Below are 25,088 nucleotides of genomic sequence, written 5' to 3'. Positions count from 1 at the left end.
AACTGTCGCAAGGTGCAATATAAAGCTTGGTCCAAAATCTATTTTATGAATTTGACTGCTATCACAAGATGAACTTGCTGTGTCACAAATATGCCTTTGTAGTTCTACGTGCCTCAAGAATTGGGGTAAAACTACAGCTATATTTTTTGAGGACATGTCCTTACATTTTTTACTTCTAGAATTTTTGTGCACATTATGAAATTGATCTTTGAGCTTTAATGCAGATTGCTTTAATTAAATTCTTGTGCTACTTGAAATGTTGCTCAGCTTCCACATTGTGTCCAGTATCTTTTCCTACTATTTGTGTTTACCTTTGATGTGAATAAGTAAGCTCACTCTCTGTCACTTGCTTACTACAGGTGATAAGCATGACAGTGGTATTGGCCGGCTACCTGTTAGCCAGGGCATCATGCAGGACACTCCAGAGCTTTTGTCTGGGTTTGCTACACTAGGAGATGAACCTAGTGACTCTGGTGTCGGGTATCTTAAGGATTATTGGGACTCTGATACATATGAGGATGATGAAGATCCTGGCTACCATAGACAACCAATTGAGGACGAGGCTTGGTTTTTAGCCCATGAGGTAGACTACCCAAGTGACGACGACAGAGCTAGGTCCAACAGGGAGAAGGCGGTGGCCGATTCTATTCAGGGCCAAGATAATCAAAGGGGTGGTGATTTCTTACACGAAGAAGAAGAATCTTATTTCTCAGGAGAGCAGTTCTATAATACAGGTCAAAGTGTGGGGCAAGCCCTGCTGGGTCATGACATTTTCAGTATCACAAATCTTTTTGGCCAATCAAGCCTGAATGATGTGGTGACTTTAAACCAGATTGGAAATATGAGCTATGATGGCCAACTTATGGATGCAGAGGAGTTGAAGTTGATGGGGGCTGAACCTGTTTGGAAAGGATTTAGCTCTCAAGCAAATCAACATGTACTTCCAGGAGAGGAGGAGAGCGGTGAAGATCTGGGAAAATCTCATCAAGAGTATTTAAGGGGACCTTTGAGATATATTGATATGGCAGATTCAAGAAGTGAACGCAAAGATAACATGTCTGCAGTAGGTAGCGAATGGGAGAGAGAGACTGCACATGAACAAAGGATGCAGGGTCATTGGGTTCCTGGGTTGATATCTGCTTGGGACAATAATTCACATGATGTTAGGAATGATGTGGCAGTGCATCGCACTGACTTCACTGATAAAGGTGATTATTTGCCTAGCTGTTTAAGGTCAGACTTGGCATCCAGAAGTGTACAACAAGCAAATTCTAAGAGTGTTTGTTCAGCATCAATCAAAGAAAGTGACAAACACCCTTGTTTAAATGGTTTTGAGCAGGATGACAAATTGGGTCATGGACCTGGACTTGTTGGTTTTTCTTTTCCTTCCCCTTCAAGCACTTGTGACCTGGCAGTTTCTAAGTCTGATTCTAGAAATTCTATATGGTTGACTGAAAACATTGTACTAAGCCAAGATATGGATGCTTATGGTGCTGGTATTACTGGGACCGATGATACTTTGGCATCTTGGAAACAGGAAAGCAATGAGTCCTCACCGATATCAAGCCCAAGAAATGAATCATGTCCAAATGCAGCTTCGTTTGTGCACTCCAAGGTCTTTTCTGTTGACTATGGATCACATGAAACGAGAGATGAAGTCACCGAAGTGTGCTCTTATAATAATGACGGAATCGATGTAACGGGCGTGGATGATGGGGAGACCAGTGCCGTACAAGAGGAGTTACAACAAATGAAAGCAGAAGAAGATGATTTTGAAGTCTTCAGCTTGAGGATTGTTCACAGAAAGAACAGGTTTATTATTTCTCAAAACTACTCTAGGTTGCAGTCTGTCACATGAATATGCCATTTTTTTTTTTTGTGGGGGTGGTATGCTGCTTTGTCCTTGGGGAGACATAATCTTCCTTGTTTTGCAGGACTGGCTTTGAGGAGGAGAAACATTTCCCTATTGTGATTAACTCGGTTGTTGCTGGACGCTATCTTGTAACTGAGCAATTAGGCTCAGCAGCATTTAGCAAGGCTGTTCAAGCACGTGATCTACAAACAGGAATGGATGTTTGCATGAAGATAATCAAGAACAACAAGGATTTCTTTGATCAAAGCCTTGATGAGATTAAGCTTTTGAAGTTTATCAACAAACATGATCCCGCTGACAAGCATCATATTTTACGACTCTATGACTATTTCTACTATCGGGTAATTGCTTGTTTTCACAAAAGACAATTTGAACTTGGGAAACACCGAGATTTAGTTTCCTCCCTTTTTGGATTCCTGTAGCTACTGATTCATGTTCATTATTTTCTTTGGTGGTTTCACCATTGGCTGAAAGTTTTATAAGGGTTCTTTGAATACTGGGAGATTTGTTCATTCTGTGTTAAAACATTATACGCAATAGATAGGATTCCCATTTCATGTGTATGCATGTAGACACACACACGTGCATGCACACATACATATGTGCACCCTTACACATGCATTGCATGTATATGCCCCCGCTCACACGTGTGTGCACACGGGCACACGTTCCCACACTCACACACACACACTATTTAAAGCACACACTCACACTGTTATTTAGAACTACCTAAACATTATGAAAAAGTTTGTAGGTTCTCTGAATGTATTCATCTGGTGCTATACCTAAAGTATGTGTATTGAATGCACCCACAATGGTAGGGTAAGAGGCTTATCTTTATAACAAAAGGGACTTGCCATTTGACTAAGATTTCAGTTCCCAGTAGTGAGAAAGCATTAAGACAACACAAGGGACGACACTTTGACTTATCTAAATACAAGTGGAAGGGTTAATCTTCGCTGGACATGGAATCAGGAACAAGACAAGTCCACCAGTAAATTTGCAGATCTGGCACTTCTCTTTGGTAACCTTTGCATGTAGCCTACATGAGAGTGCTCAGTGAACCTTGTAGAGTGTAAAAGATCACATGATTGAGTGTCATGTTCAATCTTTTTGCTTGAAGTGGCTGTCTAGGCTAAAGCATACAAGCAGCCTCAAGGATGTCATAGAGCAATGGTTTCATTCAAAGAGGTATCTGATGTAAGTTTCCATGAAACAGAGGAAACCAGAACAATTAAAATATTTAGGCTTCGATCACTTTGTGAAATTTTACGCTCTCCAATGGAAAGCATTTATTACCAAAAGTTGGAAATATAAAATATTTGAGCATTTGAAAACCAAAATAAACATTTATTACTAAAAGTCGGAAATATAAAATATTTGAGCATTTGAAAACGAAAATAAGTAAAAAATGGAATAGTCAATATAGAGGGAATCTCAGCCATAAGTGCAACTGCTGCCTACCATGGTTGTGGGGGGCACAGCCACCTGTCCCGAGTGGCAACCAATTGCCAGGAGGAGCTCATCATTACTTAGGCGGGCCAGGGATGCAAATTGTGACTAGGGATCCAACTGTTTTGGAGAGGGTCTGTGAGCCATGCTTCCATCTAGCAAAAAACATAGTGGTATGGCGTAATGCAGTGGGGATTTTTTAAAGATGCTGGACACCAAAGCCTTGGAGTTGAGCTGATTTTGGAACTAGCAGTGGCCGATGAAGTGGATCGATGTAGCATCCCGGTTGCCTAGAAGAGCTTCTAATACTTTAGAATTGTATATCTCATAACATGTTGCACATATTGACAGTCAGTTTCTTATTGAGCATGCAAAGCATGTACCTGTTCTCTCAACAGCAGTGTGTTCTCTGTGAATATGAGCATCAATAACCCACTCTGGAGGAATCACACAGGACATTGAAACCTGCACATGTAGGAATCACACAGGACATTGAAACTTGCACATGTAGTTGGTTAAGGTGGTCGTGATATCCTATGTGATTCCTGCAGAATGGGTAGCCATCTTGTTGGAGTTATCAGATCCTTTCATGTCAACTGAAGATTCAAAATAGCGCTGCCATATTTTTGCTTCAAGTTATAACTATTGTTGAATATTTTGCAAAATCGTTTTGATGTGGAGAACTGTTTGATTTTATGCATGTTTTGTGCCCACATAATTTGTTCAAGGGTTTATCAGTGTTTGCTATGTTAGTGAAAGCCCAGATAAAGAAAGATGTTCTCATCTACAGTCTACTAAAGACCCAATGGGTCTATGAGACCAAAAATGTTACTATGTAGACTGAAGATCATAAACATAAACATAGAAACATAAAAAAGCCAAAGAAATAGGCTCACACACTACGCGGGTCCTACATGTAGAATGAGCCGTCCACTGTCTGGGGTGGTGCTGCTCTGATTGTGAAGTAGTTCTCATTGTGTATGCATTGCAAGTGTGGTGCCCTTAACATAGATGAAAAAACCATTTGTTTTAGTCTCTCTTTACTGAATCTGGTTTATTTTCTGCAACATTAAGGGTAAAACCCCTACATGAGGGCTGATGGCACGAGTGGGGATGCCATAGGACATAATCTTATGCTATGCATGATGTAGTTGATGATTTGAATCTTTGTAAAAGTAGACTCTCATGGAGTCAAGATTGTCTTTGATTTTTGTTAAGTTTGGGACATATCAATTGGTATATGTTACGGAAGGGCTTCATGAGACCGTTTCAGATAATTATTATTTGGGTGCTGGCTTCTGTGGGCTCATGAAAATTATTTGAATTGCAGGAACATCTCTTTATTGTTTGTGAACTTTTACGAGCAAACCTGTATGAATTCCAGAAATTCAACCGAGAATCGGGTGGGGAAGTTTATTTTACTATGCCAAGATTGCAGGTCTGGAAAATCCTTTGTCTACATCTTGAATCACTTTTTAGAAGATAGTCAGTCCAGTAACATATTTTAGAATCTAGCAGAGTCAAATAAAAGGCTGTCTTTTTTCTTCACAGAAATTTGGCATACTATTGCTACCTGGGTTTTGCAGTTAATAACGCAACAGTGTTTGGAGGCTTTGGAGTTTCTCCATAGCCTGGGGCTCATTCACTGTGATTTAAAGCCTGAAAATATTCTAGTAAAGAGCTACAGCCGTTGCGAGGTGAAGGTGATTGATCTTGGCAGCAGTTGCTTCCAGACTGATCATCTTTGTTCATATGTACAGTCACGATCATATCGTGCACCGGAGGTTGTTCTTGGGCTTCCATACGATCAAAAAATTGACATCTGGTCTCTAGGTTGCATTCTTGCCGAACTTTGCTCAGGAAATGTAAGTTTTCTGTTTAGTTAAAGTGAAGTGATTTTGTTTTTATGTTTCATGTATAGCAAATAAGTTATTTCATTAGTACAAGGAGTGCACAGATGAATTGTTCCCTCCATGGCTGAAAGGGAGACTAGTTATCAGGGGGTGTGGGGAAAATGACATTGGGGACTGTAGCACCATCGGATCAAATCTATGCCCATGGTCAAGAAGAGTCACAAGCTTCAGTTGTGCATAGTGTGGGAATTGCCCTGAAGACGTGGCAGAATGTGTGAATAAGTTCTGTTCCCATGGCACTAATGGTTCGTTCTCGAGGCTTTGATGGTTCCCTTGCTGCATGCGTGTGTGACATGCCAAGCTGTAAGGTTGCTTGTTATCTCTTACATAAAGTTTCAAGGCATGGCCAGATCAAGAGCCTGCCGAGCCTCCACTGTTGTAATATGTTGTTAGTGTCAGCGTAGCACTAATGGAGGTGTAATTCTGCAAACCACTTTGAAGCACGGAACTGAAAATGTACTGAGAATAGGAAGAGAGGAAAGAGAATGAGAGTAATTTTCTTAGTCGAATCTAAGGTACATTACAAAGCTGAAATACTTACAATGAATCTTAGAAGATCTCTACTGAGGGTGAACTTCTTAGTAACTTTTCTTCAAATAGAGCAAAAAACGCTTCTCCCTCCATTGAATTGGCAATTGGAAGCCATTGCTGGTGTTCGGGCTAGATCGTCACAACTCCATCTTCTCTCTTTCCCCATATCCCCCCCCTTCTTTCTTCAAGAAGAATTGCAAGGGCATCTCCACATTAGCCACCAACCATGCACTCAGCTGACCGAGCTTTTCTTGTGTTTTCTCACCGACTTGCCACCGCCTTGCTTGCTTATATAGAGCTTCTTGATTCCCTAAGGTGCCAATAACAAGGTTATACACATGGCAATATGCTAGATCTCCAAGCGTCCCCCCTAGCTGTGGTGTGGGATCTTCAGTACACCCTTGACTATGGAAGCTATGGGGGATGGAAGACCTCATGATGAATAGAGATAGAGTGATAGAGAGATAAAAACAAAGACAGTGATTTGCATGACTCAATAATCTGTTATGATTGACATGTTTACTGTTAGCTTGATCTTTTTCAACACTCTCAGAAGCTTGTGTGGGGGGCCCACGTGGAGGGCAAGGAAAGGGTGGCCTAGACTGTAAAGGGCCAGCAGGTACTCTTGTTAGAAGGCAAGGGAGCTGACGGGCAGCAGCACTGTGCAGGCGGCAGCAAGGTCGAGAACTGCCATAGCGTTTGGAGGGGCCGTGGAGGAGAAGGCTGTGAAGGGGGGCATTTAGACATTTCATATGCATCGATCATCTAATTTAATACTGCTTACACTTTTTCTGTTGTTTGGAGTAAGATTGAGGGTGCCTCCAAGTCGGCAGACACTAGATGCAATATTTTCATGAGCATTTGCTTTTCTTTCACTTTCTGCTATAGGGACTATACATGATGGTGGTCTTCAGATTTAGGATGACTTTGATTCATTTATGCCGTGTTATACTCACAAAATCTTCCTTTATGGGAAAAAAATTTAAAGACAGTACCACAATCCGATGGCCATTTGCAAAGTACTACCGAGCATGATTGGCATGGATCTCGTCTCTAAGGACAAAAATTCCTCATTTGGAGTCATCAGTACTGATGAACTCACAAATAGTAGAAGCTTGTCTGTTTGCTACCTTAATTTATTTCGAAGATCAAGCATCAACTTCCTGAATGCTCCCTGTTTGACGGGAGTTGGCCTTGACCCTAGAGCCAAAAAAATTCCATAATCCTAGGAAATCTCCTGAAGGTTGCTCAAGGGTTGTCTATTCTATGTTAGTGTGTTCCGGACTGAAATTGACAGTAGTAAGCAATTTGCAAGCTTGGAAGAGGAACAATTGCCAATGCAGTTCTCAATTTGCTGCTGTACCAATGGGTTCGGACCCAAAGTGGTATCTTGGTCAATGGCCTCTATCCTCCTTTAGCTTAAGTGGCATGTTCATCTCCCTTTCCCTTTCTTATATTTACACTTGGAACTGTTGTTTGAGAGGTGTGCATTGAGTGTTCTATATTAAAAAATTCAAGGCGTGGAAACTGTTAATTTTCTGTGCTTATCCTAATCAAAATGTGGAAATGTTAGCTGATGAAAAGCAAGTGGTTGACTTTTGGTTGTTTTGAATGATAGTGGTCTAATGCTTTCTCTCACGCAAGCATGTCAATTTGCAGGTTCTCTTTCAGAACGATTCCTTAGCAACATTGCTTGCACGAGTTGTAGGAATTATTGGCCCAATCAAGCCTGACATGATTACAAAAGGGCGTGATGCACACAAGTATTTCACAAAAAATTTCATGCTGTACGAGCAAAACCAGGTAGGCCAAAACAGAGACTGTTGGTGGACACTGTGGTTTGTGATGAGAAAAATTTTCTTTTTTATTTATAAATGTCGTATTGTGTTTGATTTTGATATTTTGCCTTCAAAACTTGGGTTAGCCCTTCCTGTTTTTACTGTGCCAATCACATCTGGTAGCAGAAGTTGTTGCATTATAAGACTGCAATGATCTGAAGAAGGCACTCTGTAAATACTGCTTTTGCAAGGTGGAAAGGCTGTATACAGGTTGTCTGCCACTAGCGGCCTCCCCTTTAGCTTCCCTTTTGCTGCCAGCCTTTGGCCCTCTGTGCACCTATCCCTATTTCTCCCCTCCATGCTGGTGCCCTCCCTTTCCATTATTTTGTGCACACCTTGAGGACTTATTCTAGCTTGTTCAAACTTTTGACATTTCTTGCCTGCTCTCATGAGCTCCCTTCGTCATCTTTCTTCTGTTGGAGTTCAGATTTTTCTGCTTGCTTCCTTGACCTAGGTTGCCCACTTTTAAAAACTATTCTGGATTTTATTGGGTCAACGCTGTTTTTTCCCCCCCCCCAAAAGGCAAGATAGGTATTGAAGTAGCATGCCATCACTTCCCACATGGGAGTGGGTAGATTCGAACCCTGTTCCTCCTTTTGGGAGGCAAGGGGGCTTCTGCTAGGATAAAATCCAGAAGGCTGGAGTGTGACCTGTTGGCATCACCATTGAAAAGGCCAGGGTAAGAGAAGGAAAGGGGCTTGGAGGAATTGAGGAGCGGGTACCATGGAGGGTGTTGGTGGTCGAGAGGAGACCATCTAGAGTGGCGAGGCCTAGCTCCCATGTGAACTTTGCCTGGCACGCCCAGTATGTGAATTGAGGAGGCTTAGAACCCAAGGGCTTCATCCACACTGTTGCCATCAGCTCTAGCCTGGGCTGACATGGTTTTTAGCCCTAGAATCTGCCTTTCAGATATGATCCCATTGTAGCTGGATTAAAGGACTTCTCTGGGAACACGGTATGGTCTGCTTCTCTGATATGATCCAATTGCAATTGGATTGAAGGACTTCTTTGGGGACATGGTGTGGTCTCTGCCTCTCTGAAATGATCCCATTGCAGTTGGATTGAAGGACTTCTCTGGGAACATGTCCATACCACAGCGTTCTCCATGATGGAAGTTTCTTTCACTGAAGCTTGGCTGTGAAGAAGAATCTGCAGAAGGATTGAAGGACTTGTCTGGAAACATGTTCACACCACAACATTCTTCAATCCATTGCAGTTGGATTGAAGGACTCCTTTGGGAACATGTCCATACCACAGCATTCTCCATGATGGCAATCTCTTTCAATGAAACTTGGCTGTGAAGAAGAATTTGCAGAAGGGCAAACAGAAGGCTTGATAATATGATAATCCTGTACTGTGAGCCATGGCCGTGTACCCTAAATTGAGCTACTTACATCCATATATGTCTGCTGCACAGTTTATGTATAGGCAGACATCTCAACAGTCAAGATTTCCAGTTGCTTGATCTCTTAGCCTGTTTGCAGGCAAGGATCTGCCTTGTATCTGGCAAGAGATTGCAAGAAAAGTGACTGCAAACCACCTTAAAGTATGCCATGCAGTCCCCTTCCACCCTCTTCATGATCTTTATCTGCACACTGTACCCAAATTAGCCCTCACTGTAGCCCCTCCGCAGCCTGTCTATGGCTCCCAGATCCACCTTTTGCATGAACTGGACCTCAGAGATGAAGACGCGTTTACTCTTTACTTATTATCCCCTGCCAACACTATTTTCAAACGTGTGGTCTCTTCAACTGCCAGCACCCATTTACCTGCGGCCAAAAGCTTCTGTAGCTTTTGGAAAGAAATGGCCACCTCTGACTCCAAGCTTATCTCGCTCCTCTTACTGCACATACCCTTGTTTCTACCCTCCTCCTCCTGTCTGTTTTGCCGAACAGTGGAAAAGCTTGTTGGGATTCTCCCTTTCTCAGCCTCATACTTCACACTGAGCCCCTTTGCGTGCTATATAGACTGCAGAGCGGGCGTTTGAGGAAGCAAGGGAGTTTTCTCTTACTTCCTTGCTGCCATTCAAGAAAGCAAGAGAAAACTCCCTCCGTCCCCCTTCCTTTCTCGAACAGGTGTGCAGAGCAGATCGCAATGAAGAAGCGTACGGTTCACCTCCGCAAGACATACTGCAGAGAAACAAAGGAAAAGGGAGAAGGATTAATTGAAAAAATGAAGAAACAGAAAATATCATGGGACAGCCAGGTTCAGACGGGCCTCAAGTGTGGGATTTCTAATTGTTTCCAATCAAGTATAAATGCTACTGCAGCATCACAGTCGAATAATTTGAAAAATTAGTGAAACAAAAAGAACGAGCCCTTACATTTAGAAAAATATGATAGGACAGTCCTCTTTAGGGAAAAAAATAATAAGACAGTAGGGTTTGGGTTGAAAAATATGATACTAATAAGGGTTGGGATTGAATCAAGATGACCCATCCTGATTCCTTCGTATGTTGGATCAAAAAAACATTCTGTTAATACCTTTTTTAAACGACGAGAATTGATTGAGGTTGAGAATAGGGTACCGAAAATCTTATTTTTTGCACGTTCAAATAATTTGGATGGCATATTCCATTGTTTTTTTCGCTTGTCAAGCTTTGTGTTCAAGATTTCTTAACAGAAAAAAATCATGTCTAATCCTCCTACAAGATACTATATGATATGTTAATATCCTGGGATGACCTTTTTAGCCTTCATTTCTGTCCTTCAAAAGGAATTCCTGGAGTTTAGGCAAAATGCCCTTCCAAGTGTTGTTCAGCATGCCTATATACACCTTTTTTCTACTCTTTGAGACATCAGCAAAGATACGTCTCTCTCTCTCTCTCTCTCTCTCTCTCTCTCTCTCTCTCTCTCTCTCTCTAGATGCAAAGCAGTTAGAATCAAGAAGATGGCACGAGTCGAGGCCGTATGATGGGTCTAGGTGGAAAGTCTTGCAGAAAGGTTGTGTATTCTCATCAAAATCCGTAAGTGTCCATCAATTAATGGGGGCTCATGCCCTGATTAATTATATTTTGGCTATACGAAGTTCGAACCTTAGAATGGTTTTGACCATGTGGGACTGTTGGGCAACTGCCCGCACCTCCCCCCTTGTCAGACACCATCCTCAGTAGTGCACTGCTCCATTGGACACCATCCTCTGCAGTATACCGTTGAGAGAGAGAGAGAGAGAGAGAGAGAGAGAGAGAGAGAGAGAGAGAGAGAAATGAAATGATATATTAACGTCCTCAAAAGGCCAAAATGACCTATGAGACCAAAAAGGTTACAATCCACTTCGGGGTGCACTTAGGCACAAGCAAAAGATTAATGAAAACCCTAGGATGATAAACAACTATCTATGATACAAAAAATGCCGATGGCACATTAGAATGATAGTCAATTGGGTTTAGGCTTACGGAAGTCCTCGATTATGTCCTTCCGTCACGGTAGACTGCCCACTTTCCAGCTTGGCGGGCTGCTCGGACTTTGGCGAGTTCTGTACTTTTGTTTTTAAGCTGTAGGGGAGTGAGTTCATCAGCTAACCAGAGCCTGGTGCCCTGTAATGATTTGGACTGTCGGAGAACTTGGATCTTGTCCTGTTTATTGTGATATTTCGCAATGGCATGCTTCCCTTTCGAGCCACGGAAAACTTAAAGAAAAAGTAAAATGAAAACATCTGACAGTACATGTGATCAGCAGATGATCTTGCGTAGAGTGAGACATGCTGTGATCAGCTAATGACGATACCCGCCTCGCACAGAACCGATCTAATGGTGGAGTGCATGTCAGGCCTCTGTGATGGGAGAGTGACATGTCGGCGGAGAACCTCACAAATCTGTCTGTGTGTGGTGGAGGGTCCTGATGCTTTGGGTCGGGGACGTCTAGCTTGCAGAATGGATCGAGCTCTCTCACTAAGAACTCCTCTGGGGCATGGAGCTGAGCGTGGGTACGGGTGGTGGGCTCTAATGTCGTAGTAGAGGAACTGTTGTGGGTAGTGGATTCCGATGTGGATGCATGTACCACAGAAATCTGTGATGGCTCTTTGTGAGGTGTCTTGTCGGAGCCGGGGCTGTCTTACAACATGCTGCCTCAACACTACATCCCTGTGTTGTCTAAGCTCCATCAAGTACATGCCCAAGCACCTCTTATCCTCAAATTGTATGACCTGTGTGAGTGGTCCGAATCCCTCTCGGAAGAGGCAGTGGAAACTCCCCCATATCTCATAGTAAGCCGGGCAACTAAGAGAGAGAGAGAGAGAAATGAAAATGAAATGAAATGTTATATTAACGTCTTCAAAAGGCCATAATGACCTATGAGACCAAAAGTTACATCATGGTGGATCTGATACAATGTCTGGATAAAAAAACCCAGAAAATGAAAAATAAAGATGATACTACTGGCACCTAGAAAATGAAACTGGAACTGGAAGGTACACTATGGAGGTACCTCCATCTCATAATATGTGCCGCATCGGACACTGGCGGATCTCCTCAATATCCTCTGTGGTCAGCACCCTGACTGGGTGTCTCGCATGCCTCGCAAGAATAATCCGAATCTGCCGCTGCAACCTCCGTCTATGCTGGGATGCCCTCCTCCGTGGTCGTGGGCGTCTGGACCACCCAAGCTCAATCGCACGATCAATCAGTGTACCCCTGGTGTGGGCGGTATCCATGTCCTGCTGCTGTTGTGGTCCATCTGGCGCAGTGATGGCCGGACTAAAGAAGTCTGTAATGTGCCTCTGAGTCTGGCTCTCTGTGCGCCTAAGCAGGCTATCTCTATGTCTCCGCAGCTCAAGCAAGAACAATCCCAAACACCTCTGGTCCTGGTACCCCATGACTCTGGAAAGTGGTCCAAAACCCTCTCTGAATAAATAGTGGAAACGACCACGTATCTCATAGTATGCAGTACAATGGCATATATAATGCAGCTCTGTCTCTGGCTCCCCATGGCATACTCGGCATATCCTGGCCTCAGCTGGTATACCTCTATATCGGCCAATCTCAATCTCAAGCTGGTGTGAGGATGTGCGAATCTGACCAATAGCACATCGTACTGCATGAGACAAGTGTACATCCATGTAACTGGGTCTGATCACAAAACCATCTACTGTGAGCTGAAGAAAATGTTCTCTGTAGAAAGCCATCTTCGTGCCCAGCTCCTCAGTCGGCTGTATCCATGTCCTCCTAATGTCCAGCTGAACTAAATCCTGACGGATGAGTCTAGTAATCTCTGTCCGTGTAAGAGTGAGAGAGGGTGCCTCCAGAGAATACTGGAAGGGAGGCAATCTGTCCATGCTAAAACCATGTGCCTGGAACCAAGATGTCATCTGTCCATACCAACAAGCCGTGTCTCCCTGTAAAGCTAATTGTCGGGAGGACTCCAGGGCGAGGCGTGCATATCTGTCTCGGGGGAGATCCCACAAGCCATGTATGTAGGAGACTGATCTCGTAAGAGCCTCAATCACCAGAGGGGCAGCCGCCAGCTCTGCTCGAATAATCTCATGAGGTACCACAGCCTTGGCTCTAATAAGCCTAGCAATCATAGATACCAAAGGCCTCTCCATACCTCTCCACCCGCCTGCGCTGTGATGGCCCACTGAAGGTCCCCATATCTGCACTCCATAAAGCATAGCTGATGTCACTAGAGTGTCAAAAAGCCAGAGTTTTGTTCGAGGTTCCTGAAACTGAACCTGCGAACACATCCTCTCCAAACCACCCAGGGCTGCATGTGCTCTAGTCAATCTAGTCTCTGCTGCTCTCCTCATCGAAAACACTGGCCCACTGAATACTACCCCAAGATATGTATATGCATCTGTATACTCCACAATCTCCTGCCCATATGTAAATGTGGGAGCTGATCGCCTAACCCACTGTGGCGTGGTGTTAAACACCATAACCTTGGTTTTGCCAAGGTTGATAGACAATCCACTATCATGTGCAAACTCATGTAAAGCATCCAGATGACGCTGCATACCCTCAGGAGAGTCAGAGATCAACACAATATCATCAGCATATAACAATAGTGGGATCCATGTACCTGCTAGCTGGGCTCCTCTGTCCCCCAATCTCTCAATGTAGTCAGAAGCCTCATCCACATACATACCAAACAGTGAAGGAGATAACGGGCAACCTTGCTTCACTCCTATAGTGGAGTGAACCAAAGTAGAGACCCCCTCTGGGGTGCGTACCTGTCCTGCAACTGATCTGTATAAAGCCATAATTCCCCATATGAGCTCTGTGGGTACCCCCATCTCCTGTAATCGCCTCATCAATCTGGCTCTGGGCACTGTATCAAATGCTTTGCGGAAGTCCACAAAGCTACAATAAATCCGTCGCCCATGCGACCTGCCCTCCTCAATAATGGCCCGGAGAGTCAAGATGTGGTCAAGAGTAGAGAAACCTCTCCTGAACCCTGCCTGTCCCTCTGCTCGAATGCCAGCTCTCTCTGCCCATCTACTCAACTGCTGCTCAAGAATGGATGCATACAATCGTGCTAGTGTGTGACCAATCATAATAGTGCGATAATTCCCTGGCTGCATAGGGTCCCCTGACTTGAAGATAGGCACGATGGTGGACCTACTCCAAGTCTCGGGTAAGCCTTCGCACATAGCACGATTGAACATCACTGCTAGAAGCTCTGCCAGCATGTCTCTCGCATAAATAAAGTGCTCAGCAACCAATCCATCGTGATCATATGCTCTCCCAGTCTTCATCCTATCAATGGCCTTCCTTACCATCTCTGCGGTAAAGAAAGTACATGTCTGTGGGCATGGTGCTGGCGGGTCAGGAAAAGGTGTCTGTCCAGGAACTGTATATAGAGATGCTGCATAACTACCCCAGACCTCTGTAGAAGTGATGGCCAAAGCAGGGGAGGACTCATGAAACAGACGCCAAGCCTCCCTCGAATCCTGGCTCAAGAACAGCTGGTATAATTCCTGCTCTAGCTGAGCAAGGAAGGCCCGCTTCTTCCTTCGCACAAGGCGTCGGAAGGCAATACGTGACTGTCGGTAAGTAGTGACTCCCAAAGCAACCTCCCGCTGCAGTCGGGCTCTGGTCTCTCTGCACTCCTCATCATACCAGCTGTTCTGGGGCATACATCTAGAATGCTGTCTCTGTCCAGGCCGAGTATGTGGATATGCCTCTCTCGCTGCATCATGTAAAGTCTCTGTCAGTATATGGGTCAACTCCTCCAAAGGTCTCCCTGGCTCCTCTGTGTACAGACGTCTATAAATCCCATCTGTGTAGACAGCATCAGTCTCTGAGGTAAAAGTATATCGAGTGTGATCTGCCCCTCGTGTCCTCTGAGCTGTGGTAAAGTGAAAAGAGATAGTCAATGTCAACAATGCATGATCCACTACTACCCCAATGGGCCGAGATCCAACTGTGAAGTCCTCAATGCATGAAACAAAGCTGGGCATAGCCATAACATAATCCACTGTGCTAGCACCATGTCTATGTGGAAAGCAAGTAAATCCAGCTGCTGACGGAAACCTCTGCAAGCCATTAAGTATGGCCAACCCATGCGCAGTCCCCATATCTACCAAATATCTCCCATACTCTGTGCACTCCACATCCTGTGAGCTTCTGTCTAATCCCATATCCAGAGTGTCCAACTCTCTCAGCATCTCCTCCGAGGTATCATAAAAGGCTGTCTGGCGGTTGCCCGTCCGGGCATTAAAGTCCCCTAGCAGGATGATGTCTCCATCCCTAGAGAACTCCCATATGTCATCATCTAGCACAGAGAAAGGAGACTGCCCTCTAGGTGCTGCATATGTCGATGTACTAGGAGCAAAATAGCATATGGCAATATACAGGAATCTGCCTGTGTCGGCCCTCAGTCTCACCCACATATATCTGGCCTGATCATCTCTCCGAACTATGTGTATAAGCGGTTGCAGCTCCTCCCTGAAAAGAACTGCCACCCCTCCTGATCCTCTACTACTGTGTACCGATCTCGTCCCTACTCTGCAAGCTGTCTCCCATCTGTATCCTGTCACCTGTGGCATCATCTGACCAGGGGCCTGGTGAGTCTCCGAGTAGAAGACTATATCTCTATCTGTAAAGCTGTCCTCAAAGGCACCTACATCAAGTCTGAGGGATCCATTGCAGTTCCAGGCTGCCAGCTTTAATTTGGTCCCATAGGTCTCGCACCGTCATGTAGAGCGTCGCTCCATGATGACCACCCTCCCTTCTCTATAAAATGCTATCTTACCCTTTTCTCTTGCTGCTCTAATCTCTGGCATGACTTCCTTCATATGTGCAAGCTGTGAAAGAGTAAGATCATCACCAAGAAAAATGCCTGTATTCTTTAAAGTGGGTCGTCTTTTCAAGAACTCCTTCTTCGCCTCAATAGAAGGGAAGCGAAGTATGAGAGCTCTTTCCTTTGATGTTTCCCCGTTGCCTCCGCTTTTTTTGCCCACTCTCCAGGCTTTTGCGTGTGTCGGACTGTCAATCCCCATCAACACCATAAGCTCTTTCACCTCCTCTTCAACTTTATCCCCGTCTTTAAGGCCGGTAATCCTCACATGCAAAGCACGTGTACGTCTTCGTTGTTCCTCTTCCAAAGTCATATTAATGATTGTAGGTGTAGGGGTTGTTATCTCCTTACCTTTACCCTTCTTGGCGACCTCTATCCACTTCTCCGCTTCATCCATCTTCTTTTGCGTCTTGGTGATGACCTCCACCCATGAGGAAGTCTTTGCTTCATGTTGTTTCTCTTCTTCCTTAATTGCCCGTACTTGTTCCTTGATAACCTTGAGCTCTTCTATCATGGATGGCTGAATTTCACCTTCTTCAAGTCCACCATTTGTCTTGGCCTCTGCAAGCTCCCTCTGAAGAGCTGAAATTATGCCTTTGAGCGTGTTGACTTCCCCGTGAAGGTCTTTGACTTCCGCTATGAGGTCCTCCTTCTCCTCTTTCCACCGCTTACCCTCATTGAATACCATTTGGAGAAAGTTTGCTTTCTCCTTCCACCATCCCTCCATCTCTGCCTTCCATTCCTTCATTTCCTTTTCCACATTTGTTAGAGAGAGAGAGAGAGAGAGAGAGAGAGAGAGAGAGAGCTCTTCTTCATGGTAAGACATGGTCATCGAAGAAAGAAAGAAAGAAAAATTAACGTCTTCAAAAGACAGCTAGGGTCTATGAAACCAAAAAGGTAATACAATGAATCCATGATGAATTTGGACCGTGGAAAAGAAAAAACTGGACGAAACTAGCTACATAAGCTTAAGTATCCATGTGATCCTACATGGTAATGGTGTGTGGTCGTAAAGGTAATACCATCCTACCCCATAATATAACGCAAAGCAGCCATAGCATCTCCCCTCTGTGATGGGAGCTTGCCATGTTGTTGGAGAAGATCCTGAAGATCCTGGATCTGCAGCTAGAAGGGATGAAGCCTCTGAGATGTAGGGTGTTGGGTTCTCAGAAGGGATTACGCATGTTCACTAGCGACACCCTGTGTATGTTGGGCTTACGCATGTCCACTAGTGACACCCCGTGTATGTTGGGCCAGAAGATCACAGGTCCATATAGGCTGTTGTGGACGTGGTGGGTCATTCTGCTTCTCCTGTGGGGCTATACTTGCCCCCCTTTCACTCGTCACCTCAGCAAAAATCAGTTTCTAATATGGTGCTAGGGGGATATCTGGAAACCCACTGTCAAGAAGAGAATCAGGTGAGGTGCCATGCAAGTGCTCCACTACTGTGTGCGAGGTCCACACACGTATGTGAAACTTGTGCTGCAAGCTGTTTTAGAGGGTAACTCGCTGCTGTGCAAATGCTACTCGTTTCCTCTGGTGGAAAAGGGGGGGGTATAGAGAGAGAGAGATCTTCCTTCAAGCCGTGTTAAAATCCATGGTAGACGTGCACACTTGATGGTAGAGCTATGGTGGATTAGTGATCTACATTGCTGTAGAACGAGAGAGAGAGAGAGAGAGAGAGAGAGAGAGAGAGAGAGAGAGAGAGATACAATGATTGCACAACTCATCATGGATTAGATTGATGTATATTCTTCACCAAGTACAACACTTTTGTAGGCTGGAAGCCTCATCTTGTGACCCAAAGCAATCACACACACACACACACACACACACACACACACACACGCGCGCGCGCGCGCGCGCGGACACATACACACGCACACACCCACACTGGATGACATGTGGCACACTTACCCTATCTACTCATAAGAGTGGGTTCACATGCACAAACACACAAACACCTTTTAAGGGGTGTTCACACATACACATAAACCTCCGAAATATCCAACAAACCCCCCTTTGGAGCGAAGGTGGAGATGCTTTTGGATGGCCTTCAATAGTCCTTGTACTCCAACACGAACAAGACATATTCCCCGCTTCAGACTCAGAGGCTATTAGCATGGCTCAAAGGCTAGTGAACTTGGCATAAATGGCTCAGAGGCCCAATACATTCCTTAGAGGCTTAATAAGCATGGCCTTGGCGAAAGACTCGGAGGTTAGGCCCTGTTTGGGAGATAGAGACAGTCTACATCGGCTTACCAAAACATCCCCTCGACCTAAAGAGGGATAAATAGGAAATGATGGGGTCTTTTATAAAACAAGGCATTACAAACATATAAGAGAGAAAAACACACACACGCGGATTATTTTAATTCAGATTTCGGGGCGGAGAACCTTGACACAAACACGAAACACACACAGATTTAAAAGTTGGGGTAGAATGAAACACACAAATTTAAAAGTCCGGGTAGAATCCCCCCTTGATGCCAGTGATGTTACCCTTTTTGTGGCGTTGTTTCTAGGGTACCGCGGCTTGGGGCCCATGCGTGGATGAGATCATTACAGAGAGAGGGCGTGAAGATGTAGGAATCGGCCCATCATAGGAATTGGTGAGGAGAATCGACGATTGGACGTAGTCCAACCAGCGATTGGAGGCGGTCCAATCAATTATTGAAGGCGCTCGCTAGTGATTGGTGACTAGAGGATCTTCGATTGGAGGCACCGACGATTGACGATTGAAGCGAGGCATCAACAATCGGGGATCAGAAATAAGTGATTGAACCACATCAGCGAGCGATCGAACTGGAGTTAGTGATTGATGGTTAGGTGTGATCGGAGGATGAACCAATTGGAGGAGGCGATTGGCGATCGTAGGAGTGCCAATTGGAGGTGACCAATTGTAGCAGAAGAGCGCGATCGGAGATTTGGTGACGATTGGATAGGCAGATGATCGTCGCAGATCCAGGCGATTGCAAAAATGGTTGATGATTGGAAAAACTTATCCAATTTGACACATGTCAAGTGCTCGTTAAGCGGTGGATTCTTGACGGAGCGTGACGATGGATGATATAGTGACGGCTTCATGAGTTAGGGTTTGCAGCTCTTGCATCTACAATGGGTGGAACTCCATGATAGAGAGTGGATGGAGCGTCTTGGGCACATGCCACAGTGAGCGAACGTATGAAGATGCATGAGCAGAGGTGTGTTCACCAATACAAGCACATGATGAGAAGATCTTTGGTGACGGATGACGACGCCTTGGATATACCAAAATTTCTAATAAACCTAGTGGCGTTGAACTCCAGTAGCTTTGGTAGCTGGTGAGATTCGTCTCCCACACAAGATATCCAATGTTGGTAGCTGTGCATACTACAAGTGGATCAAGGCCGCCGTGACATGGGCAGTAAATCTAAGTCAGGTGATGAAGGCGGTGGTGGGAGCAAGGTTGGCAACTGCTGCTGTTGGACTTAGTTGCAGCAGCATACAAAGGTAGCGCACAGGAGGATTAACAGAGAGATTAGAAGATTGGCAGCAAAATCATAAGATTGACTCCGACACCATGCTAAAATCCATGGTAGAGCTGGATACTTGATGGTAAAGCTATGGTGGATCAGTGATCTTCATTGCCGTATATATATATATATATATATATATATATATATATATATAGAGAGAGAGAGAGAGAGAGAGAGAGAGAGAGAGAGAGAGAGAGACAATGATTGCACGACTCAAATGATAATGGATTAGATTGATGTGTAATCTTCACCAAGTACAATACTTTTGTAGGCTGGAAGTCTTATCTTCTGACCCAAAGCAATCACACACACACACACACATTGGATGCTATGTGGCACACTTATCCTATCCACGCATAAGAGTAGGTTCACATGCACAAACACACAAAACACCTTTTGAAGGGTATTCACACACATACACATAAAGCTCTGAAATATCCAAGAAGCCGCTCCTACCGTGCCTTAGGTCGATTCAAAACTTGTTAAAATAAGGCTCTCATATACACATGCATCTTTGCAAACTCTACGAGCTCTAAAAGCAGGGCACGGTCCAAGGTTGCTGCCGTACGTACGGATCCGTACAGTACGGTACAGCTGTACGGTACGGTACGGTACCGTACTGTATGGATCCGTACGGAATCATTTAAAAAAAATAATAAATGTGTGGCGTGTGGCTCTCTTCAGAAGACTCATCGTCTTCATCTGATGATGAGATTTGAGAGGCTTGCGCCTGCCGTTTTTGGCCGTTGCGCCTGCCTGTTTTCTAGCCGTTTATGGCTGTTGGGCCTTGGCTCTTCTAGTCGTTTATGGCTGTTGGAGACAGTAGTAAGAGAGACAGTATGAGAGACGATTTTGAGTTCGTTTCAAGCTTCGAGGGCGCTGCCCCCGAACTCCCCTGCCAAGGGGGGCCTAAATGGCTGCCGCTGGCCCCCCTTGGATCCCCCCGGCGGCAGAAATTTAGAGAGAGTATTTTTTGAGTGCCGTTCCCTCCCCCATCCCCGTTCCCTACTTATGGCCGTCCCCCGTCCCGTCCCCGTCCCCGTCCCCCGTTACCGTCCCCCGTCCCTTGTGACTATGCTCTAGAGTCTAGACAACTGTAGTGTTTCATTGTTTTGCTTTTTGCACTTGTGGACCAGGACATGTGCTGTAGACATGATATTTGTACTCCCTTTATTATCTATGACTTTCATGGTTCTTGCTTATATCACTATGACTGTTGATATGAGGTATTGTGTAATGGGCTTGGTAACTGATAATTGATTTAAACTTTAAGTAATGAGGTTCAGTCTTTATTTTAAGTATTTTGGTTGCTATGTCTACAAAATATTCAGGTTTCTAGGACTGCTTACAAATGGTACGTACTGTTTACGTACCTTAAAATTTGTTCCGTACAGAAGTACGTTCCGTACGTACTGATAGCGTACCGTACACTACGTACCTTTCCACCTTGGCACGGTCATACTCCAATATTAATTCGAATTTACAAATTTCCCCAAGGTCATGGTATGTTCATTAGTTAATTAATGAAGGGAACCATTTATTTATTTAGGGACCATATTTACTGCTATGATGGATTTAAAATGTGTTAGGAAAGAAGTCTTAGTTGAGTGCCAACCCTAGAATGTAGGAGAATTTTAAAATTAACGAGTCTCGGTTTGTAAAGGTATTTATGTGTTATGTACCTGGAGCTAATCCTCAGATTAGCGGGCCTATTCTAGGCGTGCCAGTGGGCCCTGGGATTGGGAGATAGTAGGCATACATAGAGGGCTAAGGTTTAGAATTTATAAACTAGGCTATTGGCTATCTATAGCAGGCCAGCTATTTAGAGCGGTAGTTATTACTATGTAAGTGATGCCTTGGGGTTATTATTTAGTAGCCAGCTGTGCAGTGCACTTTTGACGGGCCTGTGCTTGGACCAAAGTTTCTACTTCTGTCGTGGACATTGCAGATCTCAGATAATCTTGCTGAGGGCCTGTGTTGGCAGGCATTGGCGGTATGGGACGCCAATGTTGACTGACATGTATTTGTGGAGTGGAACCTTAGCCCCTAGCTTGGAGGTGGATCGAAGCACCGAGTCTATGGTTGGGTGGTGAGCTTGCTTGCACCCCTTTTATTTGGTTTTCTCTAATCTTGTACTGTGTTTAGGAGATCTTGGTTAGACAGGCTTGGGAGAACTCTTACAACCACGCACTCGTAGAGGGCATGATGCCATTTGTGTGGTGGTAAATAGATTAACGAAGATGACAAGATTTTTATCCACAAGGAAAACTCTAACACGGCTCTTTAATTGGCATAACAGTTTGCTGAGCAACTTTTCAGGTTACATCTTTTACCTTGTAAGTGACAGGGACTCCAAGACTCAAGTTTACTGGACACTTTTGGCAGTCAGTCTTCTAGAAAGCTTCTAGAAATTGGAAGACCAAGTTGAGTTTGAGTTTCTGCTGTGATCATCCTCAGTCCGAGGAGAGGGTCACTGTAACAGCTCCTGAATTGGCACACTAGTTTGCTGAGCAGCTTTTCAATTTATATCGTTTACCTTGTGACATAATGAGTGATAGGGACTTGAAGTTTACTGGACACTTTTGGCAACCAGTCTTCTAGAAATTAGAGACCAAGTTGAATTTGAGTTCCTTTTATCATCCTCAGTTCGACGGACAAACGGAGAGGGTCAATCAAGTTTCGGAGGATATGCTTCGTCCATATGCCATGTCTCCAAGAGACCATCAGATTGGTAGAGGTACATCTTGATGGTTGAGTTTTCCATTAGAGTGCTAAGCATGATTTCTTGGCAGATATGTAGAAGTTATTAGCCAGAGCTAGAGATTCTATCAGGAGTACTCAAGATAAAGCATGTTTTTATGTTGATAGTCAACTTTTGCTGAGGGAATGTAGGTGTATTTGCGAATACCCAAGAGTTTAGAGACATTACGGACGGGGAAGGTTGGGAAGTTATCCCCTAGGTACTATGGGCCTTTCCGGATCCTTAAAAAGATCGGAGAGGTACCCTATAGATTGGAATTGCCTTAGAATATGAAAGTTCATCTAGTCTTTCATATCAGCAGACTGAAAGAGATGCTGGGAGTTGAAGATAGCATTGTGACTCCTCAGGAACTTGTTGAGGTTGAGGACTTGTCCTATGTTCCACATGAACCAAAAGTTGTGATTGATTACAGGGAAAGGCAACTTAGGAATAAGTTGATCCCTGAGTATAAAATTAAGTGGAAAGATAGGGCAAAGGAGGACTTGACTTGGCAGATAGTTGCTAGTATAGAACATAGGTTTCCCGATTTTCTTTCTTAGACAGATTTTGTTTCCAAGAGTGGAAACGTCTGAGGAGGGGAAGTATGTTATGTACTTGGAGCTAATCCTCTAATGAGTGGACCTAATCCAACAAGGTTAGGCGGCCTTGGGATTAGGAGATAGTAGACAAATACGGAGGGCTAAGGTTTAGAATTAATAAACTAGGCTACTGGCTATCTATAGCAAGTCGGCTATTTCTAGCGGCAATTATCACTATATAAATGATGCCTTGGGTTATTATTTGGTAGTTGTGTGGGGACTTATGATGGGTTTGTGCCTAGACCAGAGTTTTTACTCTTGTCGTGGACATGAAAGATCTCAGAATCTTGCCAAGGGCCCATGTGGGCAAGGATTGGTGGTATGGGACGCCAGTGCTGACTGGCATGTATATGTAGAGTGGAATCTTAGCCCGTGGCTCGGGGGTGGATCGAAGGATTGATCCTACGGTTGGGTGGTGAGCTTGCCTGCACCCTAAACTTGCGTCGGAGTCTAGATTGTGTTTAGGAGATCTTGGTTAGATAGGCCTAGGAGGCATCTTACATTATGTCTTATGAGCATGATTTTTCACAAACACAAGGTGGAAAAGGAATATCATGTCACTTGTCAGATCGTACGGTTGGGTAGTGAGCTTGTTTGCACCCTAAACTTGCGTTGGAGTCTGGACTGTGTTTAGGAGATCTTGGTTAGATAGGCATAGGAGGCATCTTACATTGTCTTATGAGCATGCTTTTTCACAAACACAGGGTGGAAAAGGAAACTACGAGAGGAAGGGAGATGAGTGTCAGGATATCAACTTACACTCGTCCCCCCAATTGGCAGTTATCATGTCACTCGTCAGCTTTCATGCTTCACTTGTCTCCTCGCTTCTTAAATTAGCTCACACTTTCTTGTGCAGCTGTCTTTTCACAGCCCACACCTCCTTCTCTACACTGTAGAGCACTCCAGACGCTCAATGTCCTGCTGAATGCTTCCCTTTCAACAGTCCTAGAGCCTTTATAAAGAGTTCCTATATACTATCTAATACTCTTTATGGATGATGTTTACACTCTCTTGCTTCTACAACATTATTCTGTAAAGAAAGGTTTTCATCTGCTTTCTTGTCTCTTGTTGGGCAATTGTAATAAAAAAGTAGGGTGATTTTATTTGTTTGTTTCTGAAGTTGGTATCTAAGTGGTGTAGTTTGAGTACGTCCAGTATTTATTCATTGAGGTGTCGATTCATATCGTGGTGAAGTCGCATGTCCTGCATAGTCATATTGTGATTCATGCACTGGACTAGTGTTAGCATCCTCTAGGTTTAAGACATTTTTTTGGAAGGAACAAGATCTACTACGAGTCAACCTCACAAGACTTCGAAGTGAGCAGTGCAGTTGTTGAGTTTTTCTGTCTTTGCAGGGCACAAATAAGCTTGAGTACTTGGTGCCAAAAAAGACGTCATTAAGGCACCGTCTGCCCATGGGGGATCAAGGATTTGTTGACTTTGTAGGATACCTTCTTCAGGTTAACCCTGAAAATCGACCAAGTGCATCAGAGGCGCTAAAGCACCCATGGCTTACATACCCTTATGAGCCAATAGTGACATAATGTGCATGCAAATGCAAGTTGTAAGGTGCTATTGAGGTGGTGTGGTGTGGCGTGCCGTGTGTGTTTGTGATCTGTGTTGTAACATAAGTTCGTGGAACATTTTATGCTCAAAACTCACATCTAAAGCCAGCAATGGCTTGCAAGGAATACCTGGTAGTGCACGGTTTTGTGGTGAAGTGTTTTATTGAGATAAAAAATCATTTGTACATTAGCATGAACATACAGGCCTATTTTGCCCCCAAGGCTGTATACAACTGTCTAAAATCTCAAAGATGAATCGCGGTTTTGTGGTTTTCATAACACACCAGTGTTGTTGGGTGGCCAAATTGGTGCTACAGTGATTTGTCTGCTGCACACACACACACTGAATGATATTGTTTGGTCTTGTTGTCTTGTATCCTAAACCTACTAAACATTTATTTTGCCATTGAAACTGGAGATGTTCTCGTACCTTATATGCTAGATAATGTTACGTTTAGTGATTTATTAAAATAATTGTCTAAAGCTATTACAATAGCACTTTGATTAGTAGAAGCCTCTGCCACCCCAGCTGGCTTTTTCAAGGCACCCCAGCTGGCTCACACTCACGTCTCATATCTATTATAGCTCACACACATGGGTTTTTTTTACATGTGACTAAGGACTCATGTCTCTTGTGGTTTGGTCTAATTTTTGGACTTGATGGGAGGTGATTAAGGATCCCATTATTAGTTTAAGATGTTTATGCAAGTGTTGTGTCTTTTTTAATTTTGGTTAATTGTGCAAGCTTTTGAACTACCAATTCTTGCTTCAATGTAATGAAATCCAAGTTTTGTGGGCTTTAAAATCATACAAATCAGTAAGAAA

The 25,088-nt window shown here is 44.1% G+C and overlaps 1 protein-coding gene across 2 annotated transcripts in view; it reads left to right on the top strand.

Annotated features, from left to right (window-relative positions):
* The window catches only part of LOC147624886 (uncharacterized), a 53,294-nt gene extending 28,752 nt beyond the window's left edge, over positions 1 to 24,542 (top strand). The window contains exons 2-7 of one of the 2 annotated variants that reach the window (XR_015268875.1): positions 360 to 1,812; positions 1,935 to 2,214; positions 4,656 to 4,763; positions 4,877 to 5,190; positions 7,429 to 7,572; positions 24,054 to 24,542. Coding sequence is in view for 1 of the 2 variants with exons in the window: in XM_086818125.1 (XP_086674251.1) it covers positions 360 to 1,812; positions 1,935 to 2,214; positions 4,656 to 4,763; positions 4,912 to 5,190; positions 7,429 to 7,572; positions 24,054 to 24,242 (2,453 nt within the window). In the remaining variant the exon portion in view is untranslated. The remainder of the gene's footprint in view (positions 1 to 359; positions 1,813 to 1,934; positions 2,215 to 4,655; positions 4,764 to 4,876; positions 5,191 to 7,428; positions 7,573 to 24,053) is intronic. The other variant, XM_086818125.1, reaches the window with a different exon arrangement.
* The last annotated feature ends 546 nt before the right edge of the window (positions 24,543 to 25,088 follow it).

The sequence above is a fragment of the Cibotium barometz genome, chromosome 24 (assembly GCF_041138505.1).
Source record: "Cibotium barometz isolate CiBa-2024 chromosome 24, ASM4113850v1, whole genome shotgun sequence".
NCBI lineage: Eukaryota > Viridiplantae > Streptophyta > Polypodiopsida > Cyatheales > Cibotiaceae > Cibotium > Cibotium barometz.
Note: the sequence above shows the minus strand (reverse complement) of the source record. Positions and strands in the feature narration are given on the sequence as shown.